This window comes from Mixophyes fleayi, chromosome 8, assembly GCF_038048845.1.
Source record: "Mixophyes fleayi isolate aMixFle1 chromosome 8, aMixFle1.hap1, whole genome shotgun sequence".
Classification (NCBI taxonomy): domain Eukaryota; kingdom Metazoa; phylum Chordata; class Amphibia; order Anura; family Limnodynastidae; genus Mixophyes; species Mixophyes fleayi.
In genome coordinates, this window is record NC_134409.1 from 5,424,692 (window position 1) to 5,447,721 (window position 23,030).

General features: G+C 41.9%; 1 protein-coding gene across 2 annotated transcripts in view; it reads right to left on the reverse strand.

Moving 5' to 3' along the window:
- USP24 (ubiquitin specific peptidase 24) overlaps positions 1-23,030 on the reverse strand; it is a 60,885-nt gene that overhangs the window by 20,944 nt on the left and 16,911 nt on the right. The window contains exons 2-34 of one of the 2 annotated variants that reach the window (XM_075181721.1): positions 19,803-19,968; positions 17,766-17,833; positions 17,329-17,472; positions 16,119-16,241; positions 15,998-16,033; positions 15,460-15,525; positions 13,193-13,258; positions 12,452-12,526; positions 10,470-10,628; positions 10,185-10,299; positions 9,712-9,815; positions 8,679-8,786; positions 8,350-8,445; positions 8,114-8,275; positions 7,741-7,848; positions 7,409-7,558; positions 6,964-7,095; positions 6,543-6,654; positions 5,802-5,878; positions 5,344-5,484; positions 5,200-5,253; positions 4,806-4,921; positions 4,527-4,593; positions 4,016-4,126; positions 3,665-3,763; positions 2,602-2,772; positions 2,173-2,258; positions 1,967-2,060; positions 1,743-1,886; positions 1,401-1,498; positions 945-1,040; positions 633-861; positions 381-543 (exon numbers count right to left, since the gene is read on the reverse strand). In XM_075181721.1, coding sequence (XP_075037822.1) covers positions 381-543; positions 633-861; positions 945-1,040; positions 1,401-1,498; positions 1,743-1,886; positions 1,967-2,060; positions 2,173-2,258; positions 2,602-2,772; positions 3,665-3,763; positions 4,016-4,126; positions 4,527-4,593; positions 4,806-4,921; positions 5,200-5,253; positions 5,344-5,484; positions 5,802-5,878; positions 6,543-6,654; positions 6,964-7,095; positions 7,409-7,558; positions 7,741-7,848; positions 8,114-8,275; positions 8,350-8,445; positions 8,679-8,786; positions 9,712-9,815; positions 10,185-10,299; positions 10,470-10,628; positions 12,452-12,526; positions 13,193-13,258; positions 15,460-15,525; positions 15,998-16,033; positions 16,119-16,241; positions 17,329-17,472; positions 17,766-17,833; positions 19,803-19,968 — 3,736 coding nt within the window. Of the gene's footprint in view, positions 1-380; positions 544-632; positions 862-944; positions 1,041-1,400; positions 1,499-1,742; positions 1,890-1,966; positions 2,061-2,172; positions 2,259-2,601; positions 2,773-3,664; positions 3,764-4,015; positions 4,127-4,526; positions 4,594-4,805; positions 4,922-5,199; positions 5,254-5,343; positions 5,485-5,801; positions 5,879-6,542; positions 6,655-6,963; positions 7,096-7,408; positions 7,559-7,740; positions 7,849-8,113; positions 8,276-8,349; positions 8,446-8,678; positions 8,787-9,711; positions 9,816-10,184; positions 10,300-10,469; positions 10,629-12,451; positions 12,527-13,192; positions 13,259-15,459; positions 15,526-15,997; positions 16,034-16,118; positions 16,242-17,328; positions 17,473-17,765; positions 17,834-19,802; positions 19,969-23,030 lie in introns of both variants that reach the window. The other variant, XM_075181720.1, reaches the window with a different exon arrangement.

Below are 23,030 nucleotides of genomic sequence, written 5' to 3' on the forward strand. Positions count from 1 at the left end.
GTGGCTTCCTACTGCCTCCATTCCCCTTCTCACATCATGTCGCTGCCCCTGTCACACGCAGCTCTGTCCTCACTAACACAATCATACAACTGGACATATCACAGTATCCCACATCAGCAGCACACTGTCCCCTTAAACACTCTGTGCTGCAGAGCACATTATCTGACAGGCTACAGTTTGATTCATCCCCACCAACTACACAACAGAGGACATCCTGGTTGAGCGGGAGAAAATTGAATATATTAAAAGGTGCTCAGACCTGCCCATTACAAGGGTTAAAGAAAGGTTATGTACAAATGGCCAGCCTTCACAATCTAAATATTGAAGGTTAACAAAGCGTAAGAGTAAGAATACATTATAACGAAGTGACTGCCTCATACCTGAGCTGCTCAGTCTTCCGCGAAGTCCGGCAGGAAACAAAGTATTGTTACTTTCTTTAATGGGCTGGTTGCTGCCAACAAGATCCAACCTCCCGGCTGCTGCTGCCCAAGACAATCTCATGAAGCAGGCCACGGTGCACGTGAAATCATTAACTTCCATGGTCTGCAGACATACCAAGAACAATGTCGAAGCTTAGTAAGGTAACATATGACCTAAAATAAAATGTATGACTCCTTGAAATCAGACATCACCTGAATGGCGACACGAGCAGCAGGAATGATCTCCTCGACCCTGATGGAGGACCGATCAGACACAGAGAGCTGCCGATAAGATGATTTCTCTGGAGTGCCGCAAAGGGACATTTGGCGACTAGACTGCCGACTCGCATTCCGGAACGGTCTTGACGACAGCCCCTCAACTCCATCCTTCGTAAGGTCATCATCGAAAGTCGCTGGCATAGTCTGTCCTACTAATAAAAACCTGCCGAGGTGACAGCTCACTTTAGAACAGACGCCTAGAACCCACTTGTGGCCAATTATTGAATACTGGTCAACGATACGAACCTGGCAAGTTGTAGACAGATGGAGTACACTCCTTGTCTGGTCTCATAATCTACTTCAGAAGGAATAGAATCTCTCTGCATAACATTTACCACCAGACTGCAAGACAAATAGACAATTACGCTGAGCAAATCAATAGTATGTTTGAAATAGTCCTCTAATTGGTGGAAATGGGGTCCTCATCAGCATTGTTCTAGGTGATCACCAATGTCCCATACAGAGAGCATAAGTGGCCTCTTCGTAGACAGAGTGACAACAAGAGAAACTTCACTAGGAACTAGTGATATCACTGAACAGAGCAAATTGTTCTCCAAGCCTTAGTGATGTCAATAATCATTAGTGAATGGGTAGGCTCATGAATAATGGCTCAGATGCCATCTCTGTGCTTATGGGACTTGTGTACCATATTTAGAAAGGGGTCGGGAAGAGGACAGAGGTCAGAATGGAACAATGGCTGACCTCAATCCTCCAGCTTTGAGGAAGTTTTCACAGAAGGACTTGGCACAGTTTCTTGCCATCTCATCGTCAGCAGTTGGCATCAGTTTGGAGCTGAGAACCTGCGTCAAAAGAACAGATCGATCAAATGAGATTTTGATTACGAATACAGAATAATAATATATATATATATATATATATATATATATATAGACAAGTTTAAGATGTCCGCCTATAGACAGTAGCGCTAGACTAAGCCCACATCTATTTGCACAGTAATATAGCAAATGTTGTACCAACAATTCCGAGGATTGCGTTAAAAAAAATAAAATCTATTCCATAATTTGGTGCTGGTGACGTTATTACCTCCAGATTGTACAGCACGCGGAAGGTGGACATGCCAGGGGCAGAAGATCTGAACAGGCTCTCGAGGATGGAGCTGGCACTGGGTTGGTGATGTTTGGAGGACAGAGATGGAGATTTTGAAGACTGAGATTCTGACAGCAGTGTCTTCTGGGTGGAATAAGGACAATCAGTAGAAGAACACAGAGTGGATGGAGAACAGCAGTGAGGACAGACCCCTCTCATACCTTTCTACCCAGCGAGTCCAGCTGGTCCAGAGCTTCCTGCACTGCCGGATCAGTAGGAATCAACAGCAAAAGTTTCCGTACTCTCAATGTAATTCTGTAGAGACACCACGAACGGTCAGAATATCCAACACCAAACTGCTGTATATATTCCTATGTATGGGTGTATGAGAATAATTCTAGCTGATAAGCTTCTAGAAATTAATTACCTTGGCTCCTCTAGGTTGGCAAGCTGGTAGAGCATGTCAAATACATTACAGACCAACGCCATCACCACTCCTGGAAGTGTCTTTTCCTGAAATCAGAGGGAAATCCGTTAGATGGAAGACATTGCTGCAGTTATACGGTCACCAGAAGAACAGCTGGATCTAACAGCTATAGGAATCTTCCTGGGTTTGGCTGAGAGATGACATCATACATGCAGATATCATAGGACAAACTTTATTTACAAATACACAATTCAACATAACACATTATAGAATAAAAGGTCTACTTAGTTTGATTAACGGACTTGGAAACTATGACCACCACTTTTTTTTTTTTAAACGTGGCCAATAGGAGTTTCTAATTTAGATGGCAATTATACCTGGGCAACATTAAAAGGAACACGATGTGTGTGGTTTTGTCTATATTGTCACCTGTTCCATGGCATAGGAGGAGCTGAAGCCAGCACCGCTGCTGCTGGAACTGGCAGAGGCGTCCGTGGAGCTTCCTGATGGGGTCCCGCTCCCCAAAGTCTTTACAGTAAGCGCCTGGTCCTCCGAAAACCCCAACTGATGAAGCAGTTTCTGGTCTTTATTCACCGTCAACTAGGACAGAGCAGAGGCCATATTACATAACAATAGTGACCTAGTGCTTTTTTTTTTAAATAGGAAACACATTTTAAGTTAAACAAGAGCACTCCAATGGCTGAGTCACATCTACAAGAAAGTATTGTGACATTTTGCAGTTCTAAACCAGCAGGAGTTGAACAGCCACTGCATCCAGTCCTATGTATCACGTAAAGGACAAAGTGTCTGACAGACAACCACGCATCATACAAGAAGTTCAGTGCTGCTTGCTAAGAGTTGCTAGAACATAAGAATGCTTCCCGTAGCTCTGGTAGATGGCCCTGAACTCCAAAACATTGATCGGTAGATGGACTCCTGAGGAAACCACTACCCATCCCATGCGTCTGGCACATCAGAACTGAGAAGGGTCTCCCTCCCGTCTGATTGGAGATATCCATCCACCACCTCAAGGAGTAAACTACGCTGTGTGGTCAGTTGGATGTGGTCTTTTGAGATACCCGAGAGACTTGTGCAATGAATGGAGAGGGGCATTTTGATGACTAGAGTGTTGTACGATAGTGCACTCTGAACACACTCTGAAGGACAGTTTCAAAACACTGGATTATCAGAGAATCTGGCCTCTGAGTTGGTGTCTGGAGAATGTGTGGATCTGAACTAGACAAAAGAGCTAATCTGGAGAAAAACCTACTGGGCGATAGTAACGTCTTCTAAAAAGGGAGCATCAGGGGTTTTGACCTCGCTCTGGCGAGTAATGCACAGACTGAAAGCATTGTCCTGATAACGATGTCGTGGGGTTGACTATTTAAAAGAGAAACCACATTCATAAAACCAGACCCTTTGATAAATTTTGCATTTATTAGCTGCTCCAAAAGTCGATTTTATCCAAATAAGAATAGGCCCAATTCCTTACCAAGCTCTCATTAGCGAATATCTGCATATTTTCTATCGGGCAGTTCAGATGTCTGGACACCTTCCAGCGAATGCTCCCAACTGTCTCATTGCTGTGGGCCTAGAAGACGGACAGGAAACATAAAACAGCGCAGAAGTCAGATCCTGCGGACTTAGTGTATACCATGCCATGTGTATACCATACCATGCCATGTCAGCTGTGGGTGTCATTTGTAACGGCCAAAAACATACAACTGTCAGATTAATCCTACTATAATATTATAATTTGTTATATTAGCCAATTAAGTTATGATCTAATAACTAGTTGTATAATTCACTCTGTAGAAAGATAATTATGGGTGTGAAAACTTACCTCTACGTTGAAAGTATCTTTGGTAGACTCATAAGTAAGGTTCAGAGTTAGTAAATGTCCATGAAAAGAGGCCCCATGAGGTAGAATTGTTCTGGGAATGGAGTACAGATCCTGCACCAAAAATACAAAATATTCAACTTAACCTATAAAGTACCTAACAAGAGAATATTTACAGCCACTATCTTCTTATTCAATGACTTTTTACTAATTAACAAGGCGACAGCCAACTCATGAAACTTAGCTACACACAACCACACACAACACATAAGGCCCAATATTATAACGTGTGGACAAGAGTCAACAGGATAATTATAGCTGATTCAAGCTACCGGAAGACGGCTGATATAGAACTACGAGTGCAATTATTCTCCGACGGCACCAACAGGCCGACTCCAGTGTTAAATGAACTCTTATGGCCGTAAAGCCTCAAATTTACGACGACGACTGAGGTCAATTACACGCTTAAATGTTTCTTTTTCCTTATAAAAAAATAAAATTAAAAAATACTTGCCTCGATAGTGATCACATAGCGCTCTGCCAGTAACAGAAGTCTCTCGATTATGACTAGTTTGGTAGACCTGCCAAGAGATGAACGATTAAACATGTGTAAAGCCCACAGGCATCTAACTAGCCTATCAGAACTCTTCTTGGGTACCACCGATCTTGGGGACAGATGCCAGCGACACACTGCGGTATGTTTATACGGAACAAACATTAGAATAGGAGTTTCCAATCTCAAAAGATAGAGATACACAGAACAAACCAGCCTCCACTGCAGACTGATACTCACCGGTACGGGGACTGTACAGAGGTAGCCACTGATGGCATAGCAGTCGCAGTCAGCATTTTTGTAGCTCTGGTGACTGCATGGGTCAGGGTGGGACCTCCGAGGGCTGAGCTAGCTGCCTAAAGGTCAATAAAGACATTGCGGGTTACTTCTTCACAGTGCTCAGACCAATCAGACATTTGCATCATTGTCCAACTTGCACTAGATGGATAAAATTTAAATGCGGATTGGTTGTTTTCGCTTATTACAGATTTGCACCTTGGAGCAAGGTTATGACCTTCAGTGTACACACAAATGACAACACATATGTCAGATGCAGAGATTTATAATAAAAGGCTATAACCCAATATGTTGCTCTATAAAATCTGCCAAGCTTTGCTGGTAAATAACTTCTTACCTCTAATCGTGTGTAGCAATCAGCTATGAACTTCTTGTGTAATGAAACAGAATCCTGCATAAGAGACACGATATATGTTACAATGTATCACTGTAAGGTTTATACATTCAGGCTTCTGTCTCCGCCCACAAGACTCCCACTAACTTTTTTCAGCCTTGGGTTCAGATTGATGTAGCTGTAGTTAATTATGAGCTGTATGGCTTCATTGGCAATCTCTTCATCAGGAGATTCCACAGCAACTTTCCAAATAAAATCCATGCCGATCAATTCCAGTTTCTCCACGTGCTGCCAATATAAGAGGAGACAGACTGATTCCCTCCTTTACAGAGACGTTGACACGTGGGATGGAAAACAGGGGACAAAACAAAATTTCTGCAAAGAAGACTAGTCTGTCTTGTATATTTACTGGTGTCAAGATAAAAAGCCATTAATACAAAGCAGTAGTAATACACAAGTGGGCATGTGCATAAAAACAGTATCTGGAGAGCAGAAAGGTATTATTTATGATTAACATTAACAACAACTAATAAAATAATAACGCGACACATCTTTCTGCCCAAAAGTTAGTTAAGTGACATATTGGGCGACCACCGTATACTCACCAGCTGGGTGCCTTGCCTCTTTAACCGATGATCACAAAGATTTACATTTTCAAAAAAGGTCTTAAAAAGATTGAAACCTGCAAGCAATACACACAAGAGAAACTCTAAACTTTATATAGAATTATGTGTAAATTCTGTTACATTACATGTAACAATCTGAAACATTTGCTTATTTAAGAGATATTTCCATCCAAAACTGAAAATTTAAAACCTAGTCCCACACGTTTACTTACCAGGATATGTCAGACCCTGGTGCGCTCGCTCACTCCCGCTAGTAGGACATTGTTGATGGATAACAAACTGCCAGTCTGATAGGACACCGGGTTGGCAGGAAGGGACCTAGATATTGCACTAACACTGCTCCCTCCAACCCGCCCTTTTATCAGGCAGACAAGCACTGTCCACCATCAGCAGCGCCAAACCCCTTTCCTGTAGAACCAGATGGATTCAAATGAATCCCGACAGTATGCTGCCCTCTGGAGGCACCAGGGAGCACAGCACCACTGCCAAATCTCAGAATTTTGGATGTGGCAGCAGCGGTACTGCTGCTCTGAGGTCTGGGTCCTATCCTGGCCAGGAGATTTAAAGGTTAGTGGAGTCAGGGATGCGAGGAGCAGAACATGTAATAAACTTACAGATAATGATTTGACCTGTTTAATAAAAATAAGTCAGGAACACCCCCCCCTATAAAGCGGACCCCCGCCCCCCACTAAGCCCAAGGAGTTTGCCCGTTTCTCATACCATTCATTGTGATTTCGTAGGACTCCAGCTTCAGAATTTTCTCCTTAAAAAGTTGCTGCTGGACGTCGCTCTCGAGGTCATGCTGCCCCTTTGTAAACCACTCAAAACACATCTGCAAAAAAAATCAATTAATGCAATTTCTAGTAGAGGGAGGAGTCACACGAGCTGAAATTATCTGCGTTGCTGTTAAAAGTTCTAATGCGCCGATTGGCTAAAAGATCTTGTTGCCCTGCCCACTTCATCTCCTACATGTCAATGTGAAAACAGTTTTGAAGAATAGATACCATACGTGCTCTGACCCCAACAATCACACACTCCCTAAAAAGTATACTCTTCACTCATTGTGCACAAGAACAGAGTACCTGGGGCAATTGGCAAACAAATCTGAACGTGGCAAATTTATACCGCTTTCAGGACTTACTTCGCGGTCAAGCTCACAGACATCGTTGCCGGTCACGAGACACTCCCAGATCTCTTTGGCGCGGCTCCAGCCAAGATACAGCGTGGCTTCTTGCAGGAAGAATGCCAGGAATTTCAGATGTGCTTCCAAATACTGAAATATTTATTGAAATTATTTTGTTTTGTGCGCAATTAACATCCAGACAAAGTTCTTGTTCCAGCAGTAATACCCAAAGCAATCATCTCTTCAAAATAAAAAATATACAATATTTAAGCACATTATTTATACTAAACTAGGTCAGTAGCCGGATGCGTACGTAGAACATTTTTTAATCATATAAAGAAAAGAATCTGAAAAGAGTTTCAGAAACTTCACAATTTGAATTAAACCCTTCTAATATTGGGGGGTGCACTAAACATCTCCAATTATATCAAATTTCTATAGCAAGACGTTCAATGTCAGATACCTCCCGGTAAGTGTATCTGCCGTCAACCAAAGAGGATCCGACCAGCCCACCAGGGCCAACAGCGGTTACTGACAATCGATGGCACGCCACTAAACTCGCCGTCACCAATTTAACGATTTCAAAATTCTTCTTCAGGTCCTGAATGATGCTCTAAAAACAAAGAACACAATATTAACACAAACTAATTCCTTGCAGGCAAACTGTATTTTGGTTTGGAATAAATACTTCATAGAACAGGTTAGGACAAATCCTTTTAACACAACTCTCTGAAACGCAACCACACAAATGTCTAACACCATCAGGAGACATTTGTGAACTGTGTGAGCGTTTACCTTGTCTTGCTTTTGATAGGTCTGCTTGTTGAATGAGCGAGTGATCTCATGAAGCTGGCGTAAAGCGGGCACCACCCACACCACCTGCGGGTTGTTGTGCTGAGATGACTAAAGAGAGAATGAGATGAGACACTTTCAGTAAGGGACAGTTTTATAAATATTCCAATCATAACTCATTATTGTACCATGACAGGTAAGCCGAGGTCAGTGACAGAACCACAAGAGTGGGGCCAGGGAGGCTGTAGTGGTATTACCAAGCCCTACCCCAAATTTTGCTATAGGGCAATGCACTGTTCCAGCCCTGGGTGAAGGGGTGGACCTCACCATTGTGTATTCCAAATAACAGACCCCAGAGCTACACAAGACAGCGAACCTTCTTAATGTCCTCTATGCACTTGATGATGTAACTTCTCTTCACCGTCTCTTTCACTGCATAGGCGTCGCTAAGGATTGTCAGGTGCTCTTCTAAGGCTTGTTGGATTAAGTTGCACGGTAGTGTGGGCAGGTGGGCTAGTTCCCAGAGGACCTCCAGGACCTGTGAAACAACAGACGTGAGTCATGTGGCCCCTATCAGTTACGAGGGGTCCTTGGCTTGTTCTGGAGGCTCACCTTCCCCGTGGTGGTCTCGTTGCGTGCCTCTCGCCCAATACGACCTATGAAGCTCAGTAATTTTTGGCGCACCCGGTCGGACTCTGTTTCCCAGCTCTGTGGAGAGGAAAAGGTCAATGGGCACAATGGCGAGGTCCGAGGTAGAAGGCAGCAACGTTCTATCCATTCATCCCTTACATACACGGATATAACGTTCTTTCGCTGTACAGACCTGCAGGTATTCTACTATGTTCTATAACATAACCCACCGTCTGTGTCCCACGACTGCTGAAAGAGAACATACCACTGACCCTAAATATAAAATTAGGCAGCCTGGAGGCAGACTTTACCTTTTGAATAAGCACAAAGAGATGGTTAAGCTGGTCGGAGCTGAACTTCACAGCCGCAGCAGCAATAATGTTATGAATGTTTTCAATCACAGTGGAGGACTGTCCTGCCTGGGGAACCGGGAAAGAGAACATTGGATTAGAGAGCAGAAAGAGTCAACTTCAAGAATCAAAGAATGCACAGTGGTTAGCATCGCTACCTCACAGCACTCGGATCATGAGTACGATCCCAACCAGGACCATATTTGTGTGGAGTTTGCATGTTCTCCCCGTGTTTGCGTGGGTTTCCTCCTGGTGCTCCAGTTTCCGCTCACACTCCAAAAACATACTGGTAGGTTAAAGGGAGTGTGCGCAGTAAGGATTTAGAACGTAAGCTCCAATGAGGCAGGGACCGATGTGAATGATTACATACACTCTGTACTGCATTATGCAATATGACTGGCGCTATATAAATACAGTAATGTAATGCACTGTACAGCATGCAAGAGTTTTTACTCTGTCCCATTTAGGCCAGCTTGGTGTCTCCATAAGTTAATGGTGGAGTTACAGTGGGGTTTTCACCCGCAGAGGATTAATTTAGCAGCTCTACATTCTCTCCTGAAACTTCTATTAAATACAATGCTTTCCAGCCATCCTTATAGATTGGTCACATTTAAGCATATTTCTCACTGTGGGGATACAACTCAGAACTGCTCACTAGATACAATATTATACGATGCGGCAGAGTTGTGTTGCAAGTGGCAAGAAATATAAAACTACCCCTGATGATACTACTACATGGCTGAAAACTCAGACCAGAGCTAGAGAGAAACAATGCAGTCAGTAAAATTAGAAGGAGAGCATGTAAAGTCAATTAATGAAAGTAATCTAACAGTGAAAAACATCTTTAAAAATAAAACGTAAGAGGAATAACATCTAGTAGCAAAACAAAGTGACAATGTTGTTCTAAATGTGTATAGAATGTATTATAAATGCACTGGTGTAATGTAACAGAAGCAATCAATGTGTTACATTAAGAGCATTGGCAATCATGTACCTGTATCTTCCAGATTTTGGAAAGCTCATCCAAGGACAATTTACTGCCGAGCAGTTCGATGATTCCCTTTATCCGGTCACAGTACTGGGCTTGGTCAATGTTGCCTGTTGGGGGGTAAAACAATGATATGTTTAAAAAAAAATAAAAAAATTAAAAAAGGTCAAAAACCCTGAGCCCACCTCCTAATGCAGAGCACCGGACAAGCAACCGAGGAAGAACATGGAACTAGTAGGGTTATAAGGAGGAGGAATCCTCTGTTTTTTCCAGTCTCATCGTGGTAAAACATAACCCACAGTCTGTGCTCCCTAACTGCTTAAGGAGAAAACATTGATAGTCAGACCGAACCCAACGGTTAGGCAGCTGTGCTGGTTTTCTAAACCCCAAGTCGCTGCACATTCTGCTATCCAGAGTGCCAAGTTCAGCAAACTGCCATAACACAGAATAAAACGTAACGGGATGTACAATGGACTGACCTTCCAGTGCTATTGAAAGGACAGAATTTTCCACCAGCCAGTCCAGAAGCCGGTCCGTGTCTATTGCATTCTTCACAGATTTCGATAAAGTGCTATCTTCTATTAATTTGGTTACCTTGGGAAGAGAAATTGTATATAGAATAATGCAAGAAGATGGTTCTTTGTAATGGAGCAACACTAGTGTGAGAAAACAATGTTCAATGGAATAAACAATTCTATTTTCCTTTATCTGCACCCAGAGAACTGCACGTGTAATCGGGCCGCACAGCAGAAAAGATGACTTACTTCTTTAAGTGAATTCATTTTTGCGCTGAAGTGAGGAGATTTGAGCATTCGGAGTAAGATGTCCAGCCGGAGGTCATCCACAACGTTCACAAGGTCCGGCTGGAATCGCATGCAGAGCAGCTTAATGGCGGACAGCAGCTCTGGAATACTGACCAACCTCTGGAAGCAAAACAGACATCTGTTATAGCTCATAACTAGCAAGTGAAAACATTTACCTGTACAGAACAGGGTTATGGAGAGCTTTAAGCTTCTCTTGTGCAAATAAGCAACTGTTACCCACCAGTGATTTCTGGGAAACGCCAAGGAATTACGGCATTTCTGAGTCAACGTTTTTAACAATAACATCTACTAATGCATGGCAGATTCTTACCACATTTCTCCTGAATAGGAATTTATTTGCCTATTGTAACTAGGGAATTGCTTCAAACACACCCTAGCCATTGTTCCATTGAGGCTCTCTCTCTCTAAAGCTTCAATATCTGGAGCATACAACTCCTTACCTTGATAAGCCTCAGGAACAATGAGACAAGAAGTCTTACCTAGAGTAGGACTGTCCAAAGAGGGATTGGAAACCCCTCTGGCCAGAGGACCAAGATAGACTTTCTTCACTGGGCAAGAAATAGTTTTATAATTCCAGCCAGAAGCAAGTGCCTTAACTTCATAGTTCTTATTTTATTGCATTTACTTTGCAATCATTTGTTTTTTTCTTTTCCTTCCTAGAATTTCATACGTGTGGGTGACTTGTAGGTCTGTTGCTGGTTTCTCGGTGTAGATTTATGGCAGTGGGGAAATAATGCACCTAATTAACAAACTTTGCACAGATTACATCATCCGGTGAACCGTCAGACTGCTCCCCAGGACTAATCGTGAAAGACTGTGGACCAGCTGATCGCACCATATAGCTGAAAGACTGAACCAGACATGGGAGCACTACTCATACTAGAGATAAAAAAGACAAATATAAATGGTTTAACTGCACTATTTGTGTAAAGTTGCCTTTTCTCTTTGTTCTCCAACCTCCCTTTACATGTCAAGGAGGAACTAGGGAATTGCTATTTAAATATTATATAAAATACTTTATTCCGAGGGAAACTCCTTATCACACTATGTAGGCACCTCTCATGTAAGACTTTGTATCACACTCTACTTGCTTCACTCTCTTTCCTCTGCAAGGAGCTTATGGCTGAGCTGGATCATATTTAGAATCATGGCTGAAGGCTGCAGCTTTACCAAAAGCCTTTTTTGTCACTCAATTTGTTAATAAATTTTCCCCATTTGGAAATGAGGCGTATGAGCATTCCTAACAGGCCTGTCCCGTACCGCAGGTAGTGCAGCCTCCTACCTCTGTTGATGCATGTGAAGATTCAGAGACCCTCACAAGACCCTTAGCCCCGCAGGAGCGTTCTGACTCTGGGGAATCACCTTTTATAGAAAGGTTTATGCCCCCGGATGCTTCTCACCGTTACTGCTGCGGTGGGTGGATCGATCAATGAGAAGAGTACGACTGTAGGATGGATTCTGCCATGTAAATATAACGTCCCATAAATCACTTCTCAGTAGGAGTTACTTATTTGCACCGTTTAAGGGCTACCCCTCTATGTACATTTACTAATTTTACAGTACAGGAAGAGAGCAGGGAAAGCTGGACTCTTACGTGTTATTAGCATAACTATTCTGGGGTAAGTCCAGGGGTACTGTCCATACTGACAAAAAAGCCCAAGAATGTACATTTAACCAAGGTGGAAGTTTATGGGTAAAAATTCTAAAACCTATTAATAGAATGGAAGCACAGAAGCAGGGAGCACATTTTAGTTTAAATTATCAAATGAACCAACCAGAAATGTCAGATTGACAAGAATGGGGAACTTTATAGGTGGCTGGTGGAGCAGAAATAATACTGTGAATTAATAATAATCAGTATATTCCATTACATTGTAATCTAGACGATCACACTTCTGTCATGGAGATGTACATAACATTACCTTGTCCTTGAGATCCTTCTCTTCTACGCCCTGCACGTACTTGATCATCTTATGTATAACTGGATCCAGCATTGGCTGATAAGAAATATTTCACGTCAAATCTCAATACATGTCAGTAATCACATGCTAGAAATAGCCGCACAAGCAAATACATGCAGAAAATAATCACGTCATAGGTAAAAATATACACAGGACGGTGTCTACATTACCATATATTACTCGGCTAACTAAAGCATGTGAAAGAAAGATGGAAATTAAAATTGATCGGATATTTTTGCAAAACAATAAAAATGCATATTGTGTATAATATCTATTCAGTGTTTTGATTTTTAGAGACATGTTACAATGCCGTTCGGTGGAGCACACAAGTCTATGGGTGTTCAAAGCTTAAATTGGGCCACAGACCCAGTCCTTTGACATCTATTTAGCTACACAGAGGCCAAATGTGACATTTGTTATTTGGTCTGTGAGCCACACGTGTATCGGCCAATGCAGCAACAGGATTCATCCCGTGGCCCCTGAACAGACAGCGCAGGTGATCGATATGTGCGGTGAATAGAAAATGCCAGGCAGGAAATTAATACAAGCTTAATGTATTCTGACGCAAACTTACAGTTGATTAGAGGACCCTTGAAAATGAAGAAAGGAAACTACAATTGTTGCACTTAAGACGCACAGAGCGGTCACCTGACAGGTTCAATTACAATTGTACGACTTGCTAGAACTATAGAGCTCTCTTACCTGTACAGTAGAGGAATTGAGGTATTCTGCACAGACTCCAAAAGGCTGCACTAATGCCGACACTGCCTGGTGGATAAACAGAACATAAGTCCTATGACGGGTGAAATCCGTTCTCCCTTCAGCAATACATACGCTCAAAACATGCAACAATCCAGCAACGATAAGGGTCTAAGGACTAAACTGTTTCTAAGGGCCTCTTACCCCAGAGGCATGAACTATAGGAAATGCAGACAATGATTAACCCCTTCACCATGTAATCCTGCATTTACTAGCTTTAGAATAAAGAGACACCATTGACCAGTTTTTTAATGACTTATGGAGGAAACCCAGTATAACTTTATCCAAAAGCTAAAACATGTTATGTTTGTGGAGGACCCATGTAGAATAGTGTTCCCCTGACCCAGCAGGTTCCACAATGTCTGTAACGGTACATGCAGTGGATCTTTATCAAACTGCTAGAGTCGCTGACAATCTATATTCCCTACAATGCACAATAGGGTAATTTTGTTAGAAGCCAAATAGCCTCTGTATTAGATTTTCCACCATAAAGTGGTTCAAAAACTGCCACTATAAAAATGGTTTGTAAATATTATGAATTTTCCTTTTGAAAGGGACTGGCCATGGATTTTTGACTGTTTTTAATGTTAATTTAATCTTTATTTGCAAATAAGTAACCATGGTATGTTATTCTATTTTACACAAGAATCACTAGGGGGCGCATCTGAACATACTTCAGCAAGTGCATTTTTTACATCTTCACAGGACTACTGAGATACAGAAACAAGCCTTAGAAAAGAAATATATATTTCCAATAAATATAATTGTATCACACCCCCAATAATCTCTGAAAATGTATACACATTTCACAGTGCTACAAAATATATAACTCATAGGGACTAAACCTTTATTAATGGTAATATCTTTTCAATTAACAATTTGAACAAACAGAACCATCTAAAATCCGCTAAACTTGATATTTCCTTGATCAGTCAATCTGCCCACAAACACCCCAATGCAATTTTATTCAACTGCTGGTTGATTAACTGGACCATCAGACTTATGACCATATATTTAAGTCATGAGTTCAATTCCCGACCATGGACTTGTCTGTGTGGAGTTTGTATGTTCTCCCTGTGTTTGCGTGGGTTTCCTCCGGGTGCTCCGGTTTCCTCCAACACTCCAAAAACATACTGGTAGGTTGGCTGCTATCAAAATTTACCCTAGTCTCTTGGTGTGTGTGTGTGTGTGTGTGTGTGTGTGTGTGTGTGTGTGTATTAGGGAATTTAGACTAAGCTTCAATGGGGCAGGGACTGATGTGAGCGAGTTCTCTGTACAGCGCTGCGGAATCAGGGGCGCTATATAAAGGATAATGATGACAACGATCATCAATTGTGTGCCATGCACCTAGCGATAATTCAATCTTATCTACAAACAATGCAATGTTTGTGGGCAGCTAAAGGGAGACGACCCAAGTGAGTTCTCTGTTCAATTTTTTCCTGCAGTGCTTTGTTTTTTTTAAGATTCTAATCAACTGAAATCTATGTTTCCCTAGAGGGTGTGACACAGGTATATTTACTTCTATGAGAGCTACTGAAAAGCTTCAAGCAGCGTTTAGGGCCAACAACAAAACAGCTCATGCAAACAATCGATTCACAGAAATCCGTTATCTCCCTGCACCTGTCATACAAATGATGAACTAGTTCCAGAAAAGTTAAATAGATTCTGTGAAGAACTTTACAAGCAGCATTTTTTATTTTTTTTTAACTGGACAAGGCCTATTGAACAACAACTTCCTTCAGCGATCTTTCTGCTGAATCGCTTTTGTGACACCCCCTTAGAAGATCCAACATGTCTATTTCTACACGGCGTTAGCTGATCATCTGCTGACAAAGGTAGCTAAGCAGTTTGATGGAGCAGCTCAGAGATAAAACGGTGGCAGAAAGCACCAGCTCAGCTACAGCGAGCAAGCGCAGTATGGACTCAGAGCCTCAATAGCTCCGACACGGAAGTCAGGCGAGAGCGATCTGGCAACATATATAATTAGCCAATGTGGATACTACTTTTTTCTCAACAGATTTCTTTTAAGAACTTATTTTATCTATAAAAGAAAGAAAAATCATGACATGATGGATGCCCTTTAAGTTGTGTAGTGAGCAACAGAGGAAGATGGACCTGATGTAAAACAAACGCACAACATCAGACCTATGGGCTGGAGAAAAGCCTTGAACTATCGCACTGAGAAACCAGACAGTAAACAGAGGTCTTACCCCAAGTTCTATATCTTCAGAGTTCAGCTTAGACTGAATCGCTGATAAACCACCAAGTTCTCCGAACTGCAGGGAAAAAAGAAAAAAGTAAAACAAGAGACAGGTTCTTTGTACTTCATCTTAAAAACTTACATTTTGTAGGTGCTGGAAAGAAAAACTTCCACCACCGAACTCCATTATAGATACAGGATTAACCCTTAAAAATGCAAACTGTACCCTATATATCTAAGTATTGCATATTGCCACTCAACTGTCCTATAGTAGTCCAACACTGCCAGACGAGGGGGAAGTTGGCTAGTTTTTAACAACTTAAACTTGATAAAAACGTTTTCTTTTCCTTTTTTAAAAAAAGTCACCTTTGGAAAAATAGATTTCTAGGTTTTTTTTTTTTTGCTTAAGAACTTGACTCTAAACTGGTTATTGCAAAGTCCTTTTATGTTACGCCACCAACAAACATACTTCGAAATTGACTTATATATTGGATTTCATTAAATGTGCCATGTTTCCACCTCGTTTCCCTGTCAGCCACCATTCTTACCCTGTTGACCAGGTCTACCAGCCAGCCATGGGGTTCCTACGAAAGACAAAAGGGACAATATAAATTCATTACCTTCATCTCTTAAAACGGAAGAGATGAGAACATGACGGCCGATTCTCACCTTCTGCAGAGTGCTGGCCGGTGACAACGCAAAAGTGTTCCCCTCACCAAACACATCCACCCAGTTCTTCTGGCACATCTTCATTCGGTTCTTGAAATGATACTCGTTGTCAGGATTGAAGGCCTGGTGCGATGAAGGAAGATACAAACTTCCAATTAGTATTTATTTTATCCTAGAAGCATACACTGCAGTGCACCCATATCTCACACACCGGAAGCAGCCGCAACATTTACAGGAATACAGAAGAAATTCACCAACAATCAGTAATATCATAAAGGCACCTCAAGCCTCCAAGATATTATTATTTCCTAGTGAAACAGACTGAACAATGGCTCGGTCCACGAAATGCCTCCATGTTGGGTAGGTGACAAGTTCATGTTAAGGATAATTTGCGAGAAGACTAAAGGACATAGATTCACATTCAGAAAGTCAGGCTATAATAATGCATGTAACCTAGTCAGCTAGCGGAGCAAATATTGTTTTCTTTAATTCTTGTGCTTTCATTTCTATTGTGCAGGAAATTATGTTGTGTGTACATAGAAAAACATATTGTAACAGAAAAACATATATATAGCAGAGAACACCTCTCTTGCAGGAAAAATTATTTAATGAGAATAACTGGGGGGGAAAAGGGAACGCCCCCTTGGGCACTAACTCTCCCCCTCCAAAAAAACCCCAAAATTGACTGGTCTCCAAGCAAGGGTCCTAGAGGGGGAGGAGCAGGACAGACAAGTCTATTTTCAGTGGTTCCTTACATCAGCACAGTGCCCTCTATACCCCATGGTGAACAGTGCCCCCCCAAATAACCAACCATCTGTATCCAGGCCCTGGCTGCATGGGACTATGGGAGATGTAACTCAGGTTAGCTGGAGATTCAGTTGTGCTGTAAGTTATCTGATTAAATAAACCACAGCTTTGCCAATAGGGAAAAGCCCTGATTATATCAGCAACTGATACTGCACAGGGATAAACACACAAGTAATGGAGAACATAAATTAAGACACTTATCCAGATACGGTTATTGATCGTTATGAAGGTAATGTACTATGGGGAACAAGATGGAGAGTTTCAGAGCACATTACTGTCTGTACAGCGGATAACCAGACACTTCCTGATGAATAACTCAGCAGGTAAATGGTCTGAGCTCTTACTGAAAGCCCTGAGCATTGTATAACTGTGTGTGGAAACACCACACAGGAAGACGCGTTACCATGGTGAGCACGCCCAGAAGACACGTGGGAATTGGTTCTTGCTTGATCCGCTCCGCCACCAGATCTACCAGAAGCATCAGCATGTTGTAGATCCCCTCGTGGATCTCCGTGCCCCATTTATGGACAGCGCTGGATGTCAGCAACTTCAAAGAACAAAAATAAAACAGAATTTGGAATCCGTCCAAAACAGGAGTAATAAAAGCAGAACGTGTTGCATCATTCAGACAAACTGCTCTAGGGATCGTGGCATAAGCACATGACTAGTTACACTGTGTACCCATCACACACACAGTGGAGGCTGACATTTAATGGGCTAAACCAGCATCCACTGTCAAGTAAATCCTCGTGAGGAAAGTATCTGACCAGAAAACCTATTAAGTAGAGGAATTAAGTGACTACAGAACGAGGAACAAAGTACAAGATTAGCTCATTTTACCTTTTTAAAAGCTTCTGGCATACATCTCTCCATAAACCTTTTGCAGTTCTCGTCAGAATCGGAGAGACCTGTCCGAAAGTCACACAAAACAGAGTAACATTATAGAACAGTCATAGTACAACAAGAGAGACAGCCCTCTGTATATTATTCGTGAGCGACAACATATAATATTCTACCAATTAGAAAACCCCCACACAGACAGGAGCCTGACCTAAAGAGTGCGGAGGGAAGACGGAGTCGTCAAGACCGACAGATGAATCACGTTTTATAGTTATGTCGAGAAGGTTATAAATGGATTCTTTAAATCAAAGAAGAAATACTCAGGGTACAAAAGATAAGAGCTAAAAACAAAAGCACTTAACACGTATACTTTCATCCCCCACATTCAGCATCCTGATTTTCCTGTAATATAAAGTCTGGGGGGCACAATGGGAGGTGGAGCTGGGGTGTAGTGGAGGGTAGAGGTTGTAGCTACACTGCAGCTGAACCAACGCCCCGCCCCCTGGGTTCAGATTATTAGAACATACTACGGAAATCTCACAGCAAATCCTCTGAGCATTACTGGGAACACTCAGCATTGTACAGTCTCCTCCAACTTATTATTCTGCAGAAACACTATCTCTGCGCAATCAAATATAAGTAATATAGTTCTTCAGTCATCCTCCATAGAATTTCACTTTACCCATCTGCAAGAGATTCATAAGCCAGGAAAGAGGCAGAGTCTGTGTATAGTGTATAATCACTGCTATAATAAACAGGCCATTATATTCCTGGTAAAATTAGACAAGTGAAGAAACGATTATACAAATGTGACAGTATGAATGGTTTGTGCTTCCTCTGTACACAAGAGGACATCTGGCTACAGACCAACTCCATAAACTAAGAGCTGGGTTACAGAAGCCTCTTCGTGCTATTGGAGTGTGAAGATACAAATATTTCAATTTTAACTGGAACAAAGATTATGGAAGGAGGAAAACCTAAAATGAGGTTACAATAACCGAAGATGTCACAACTGCAGATGTGCTAACACAATCTGCCACGTGTTATTCATTTACACCAGAGTGTTATTGTTCTGGGACCCCAAAAAAAACAGTTTCTATTGCATACTGGACAATCTGGGTCTATGACCCACAGATCGTACGTAGGCATCATGTACCTCACTTGCTGTTACTGAACTACAAAGGCATGCTGCGACTTGTAGTTCCACAGCAGCTGGAGAGCTACAGGCTGCCCAGATAAGTTTTTGGCAAGAAGGGCATGAAACAAGAGAACCACAGGATGCTCAGGAATGGTGCAAACATCATATAAAACCATAAACACCAAGTAAGTGTCTGTCTGGCACATACGCAGCATCACCGACACCCACTGCAGCGCTGCCAGCCTCATCATCACTGCGGAGATTAAATAAACAGTGATAAAACAACACGGATCCTGCTTCAGTACCCGTCTGCCACAACATGTCTGGTCTGTAACTTTGAGATGCTATTAGTTATGCGCAAATCTGATTTCAACACCCAAATTCTGATAAAAATGTAAATGTATTTATCACACACGGCCTTAAAGAGCAAGTAAATGCAGTATTTTACATTAATTACAGAGTTATTATACATGACATTAGTGGAATGTTTAAACTTAACTAAACAGCTGAACCGAGCAGCAAGCTGACATGTTAGGAGGGAGGAGATTCTCTAAGCAGGCAGAGTTTCAGTGACAGCTTTGCAGATTTGTTCAGAAATGCACTATGTGGATTGGTTGATTCATAAAGAGCGGAGGGGCCAGTGAGTTCAACAGTTCTCATGACTGAACTCTCAGCTGTATTTACCTGTATGAAACCCCAAGAGGACACGACCCTAAAGACGCGGGTAAAGCTTTACCAACAGAGGGGCTCGAATAGAAGTTTCTTTATAAACAGAGCTGCAGTGGAGTGCAGGACAATGCTGATTATTATATTTTATAAGTGAATTGCTGCATGAATTCTGGTAGAAAGTCGATACAAAGCTTTGTGTACAGAAGTCAGAAGGGGGAGGCGTGGCTTACCGAGTTTCGCCAGATAGGTAGAAGCTATTAAGCACTTTCCCAGGGACTCCTCCCGCTTGTAGGGGATGGACCAGTGATCCGTGAGCACCCGACTCTCCAGTTCATAGAGGTTCGTGGTGGGGAACTCGATACTTTCTCTAGAACTGTTTCCATTCTCATCGTTCTTCTGAAAGAGAATAAAAATAGTAACGTTATAAGAAATCTCCTCCGAAAAACAGTCCCCTAGAACCAGTTTAACTGCGTTGCCTGAAGACAGGTATAAGTAAAGGAATGGACATCTCTTTACATCTCTTCACATCCGCCCACCCTTCTCTTCACTGACCGGACTGTTTATAGGACTAGGTATAACACCTGCAACTAGATTTATGGTTTTGTTATAAATAAAAAGCGTTAACCACCCAAATGAAGTTGGTGTCAAATTCTTCAAAGCTTTATCAGTCCCAACAAAACCTACACAACTCACTTAAGTATTGCTGACCACACTGCAAGGATAGCAAAACAGCTGTGGTCATTGAGGTGGAAAATAACTCTGGCTATAAAAGGGTTAAGTGAAAACTAATCGAGCACATAAGGAGCTGGTTTGTATTATCCATTTTTTTCATACAAATAAAGTCTATGTACACATTGGCTGCTTCATTTAAGCTTTTATCAATTGTGTTAATCTAGTGGCTGCTGTAGACCTGCAGTAATAAAGCAGCCGCTCATTTATAAGGCCTTAAGCGTGTCTATTGTCACTTGCAACAATAACTATGTTCAAGGACTAAATATGACTGCAATAAAGAGATTATAAATACTTCAGAAATTACTAAATTGTCAGACTCATTGTTGGCTTTATAGCTGCCTGCGGTACTTGGCCAGGTATTGTTTTACAAATGATGAACACAACTTAGGCGCACAAACACAATCATGAACAGCAGAACATTAAACGGCATGCTCCAACGCCTGGTAGACATTCATGTTAAGCAGACAGCTGTTTACAAGGGGGATTTTTACACTTGCCATTAAATCCCCTTCTTGGAAGATGTCCGGGGACACAGGTGAGTGGCAGGCAGGACACTATAAAGAACGGACGACGACACTAGCCCAGCAAGGAGACGCAAAGTAGGCCAGAGACACGTTCCTGGCTGCCTTAATGTCTGCACTGGGCTAGTTGTAAACGCAGGAGAAGCAGGTAAGTTATGAGGAGTCCGTCCATTCCCTGCTCCTAGGAGTGAAATAAACGTAACCCACAGTCTGCCCTCCACTGCTGAAGGTAAAAGTGTAGTTACTTCTGAAAGTATTCCTTAAAGCAATCTAAAAATATCTCCCCCCCCCCATGTCACCCAAAACTGCAGAAAAATTCTCAGTAATCCTATTCTAAGTATTTGCTGTTACGCACAACCTCTCAACACAGATAGATTTAAAACACACGTCTTCTATGAAGTACGACAAAGCAGACATTCACACAAAACACAGCTTGCAGTAAAAACTGAACAAGGAAAATACAAAAACCAGTGGATAATATTCCTCTAAAAAGAAAAAAAACCAATGAAATCGCCCATCATCACTTATTTATCACTAATTCCGCAGCGCTGTACAGAGGACTCATTCACATCAGTACCTGCCCCTAGGAAGCTTACAGTCTAAATTCCCTAACACACAAAGATACACAGACTAGGGTCAATTTGTTAGCAGCCAATTAACCTAACAGTATGCTTTTGGAGTGTGGGAGGAAACCCATGCAAACATGGGGAGAACATACAAACTACACACAGATAAGGCCATGGTCAGGAATCGAACTCATGACCCCAGTTCTGTGAGTCAGAAGTGCTAACCACTGAGCCACTGCCCAAGCTCAGTACAGGAATACCAATCTGGAGGAGTTGAGATACAAGAGGGGCCTGAAGGAGATCAAAAAGTGTGCAAAAGACCAGTCCACCAGAACCCAAAAGATCTGAGGCTTCAAAGAAAAAAAAAAAAAAAAAAAAAAAGAAAGAGGATGCTCCCTTGAGCAATATTTTGACTATTAAAATTATTTAATGTAAACTGAAAATATTTATACCAGATAACAATGACAAGGCATGTAGACATAACAAAGATCACAGCAGATCGCCACCATTGGGGAAGACGACAGGTACAACAAAGTTTCATCTGTTACCCAATTGTGGATCACTAAACGCCAGCCTGACCCGACGCGTTTCACACAGGACTTTTTAAGGAGTGTGCCCTGGCATAAGGCGGTCAACGTTTATAAAGCACTTGGTTTCCCAAGGAACCAAACCCCTGCGAGAGGGACAATTAATAATTAACCAATTGGAATAAAATAGAACGGAATGTAATTCTTATCAACCAATTATAATACAGGATATCTTTTTAACATTAACCAGAGTAAAGGTCACACAAAATCACAGAAAAAGATGGACAGGAAACAGTTCTAGTCATGAAGTCTTCTCAGGACGACCTTCCCAAAAGAAATTATCCAATAGGGAGACCATAAGCTGATTGAAACAATCTAAAACATTACAATTCAGCCTTCCGTGCATTAATATAATGACTCGGTTATCTTGAAAACCTATATTCAGTGGAAAAAATTGGCGTCTGAAAAATCAAAACAAAAAACCGCTTCAAGAAGTTTGTTAAACATTTTTAATCACTATAACTAAATATACTAAAAGTACCACTCGGAATATTATTCAAAGACTCAAGATTCTAACAATGTCAAACGAGACAGAACCGTCCACAGCTAAGAGACAGGAAGCACTTGTATCACTCTTAACTTGCACTGTACACCTGCAGACGGAGGTGAGCGAATTGTACCCTCCACTTCCATCCCCTCCGGCAAATTAATGCATTTTATATACGGATAACCTTTATAGCAGACATCATGTAATCTGCTGCATTAAATGAAAGGCCTGAATAGGAGAAAGAGGCAGATTATACGATGTCTTATTTACAGAGATACTACTGAATAATTCACGATCATTAAACAGGGCTCCGTGCCATCCTCGCAGCTGGAACAACAAAGCCGACACTGTGAGAAGTCACGGAACAGCCACAGTGTGGGGAAGAGACCGGTCTTTCAAGGTCCTGCCAGTCATTGTGCATCGCAGAGTGCTATCCGCTGGCCCAGGAAGTCCTGTGAGCGACCCAAATGTCAATGTGTCCTGCAGGACGGAGAATTCAGACTTGGAGTGAAAGTAAACGCTGTCACAATGAATGTGTCCGCACAGTACTGGCATTATTGGGGCG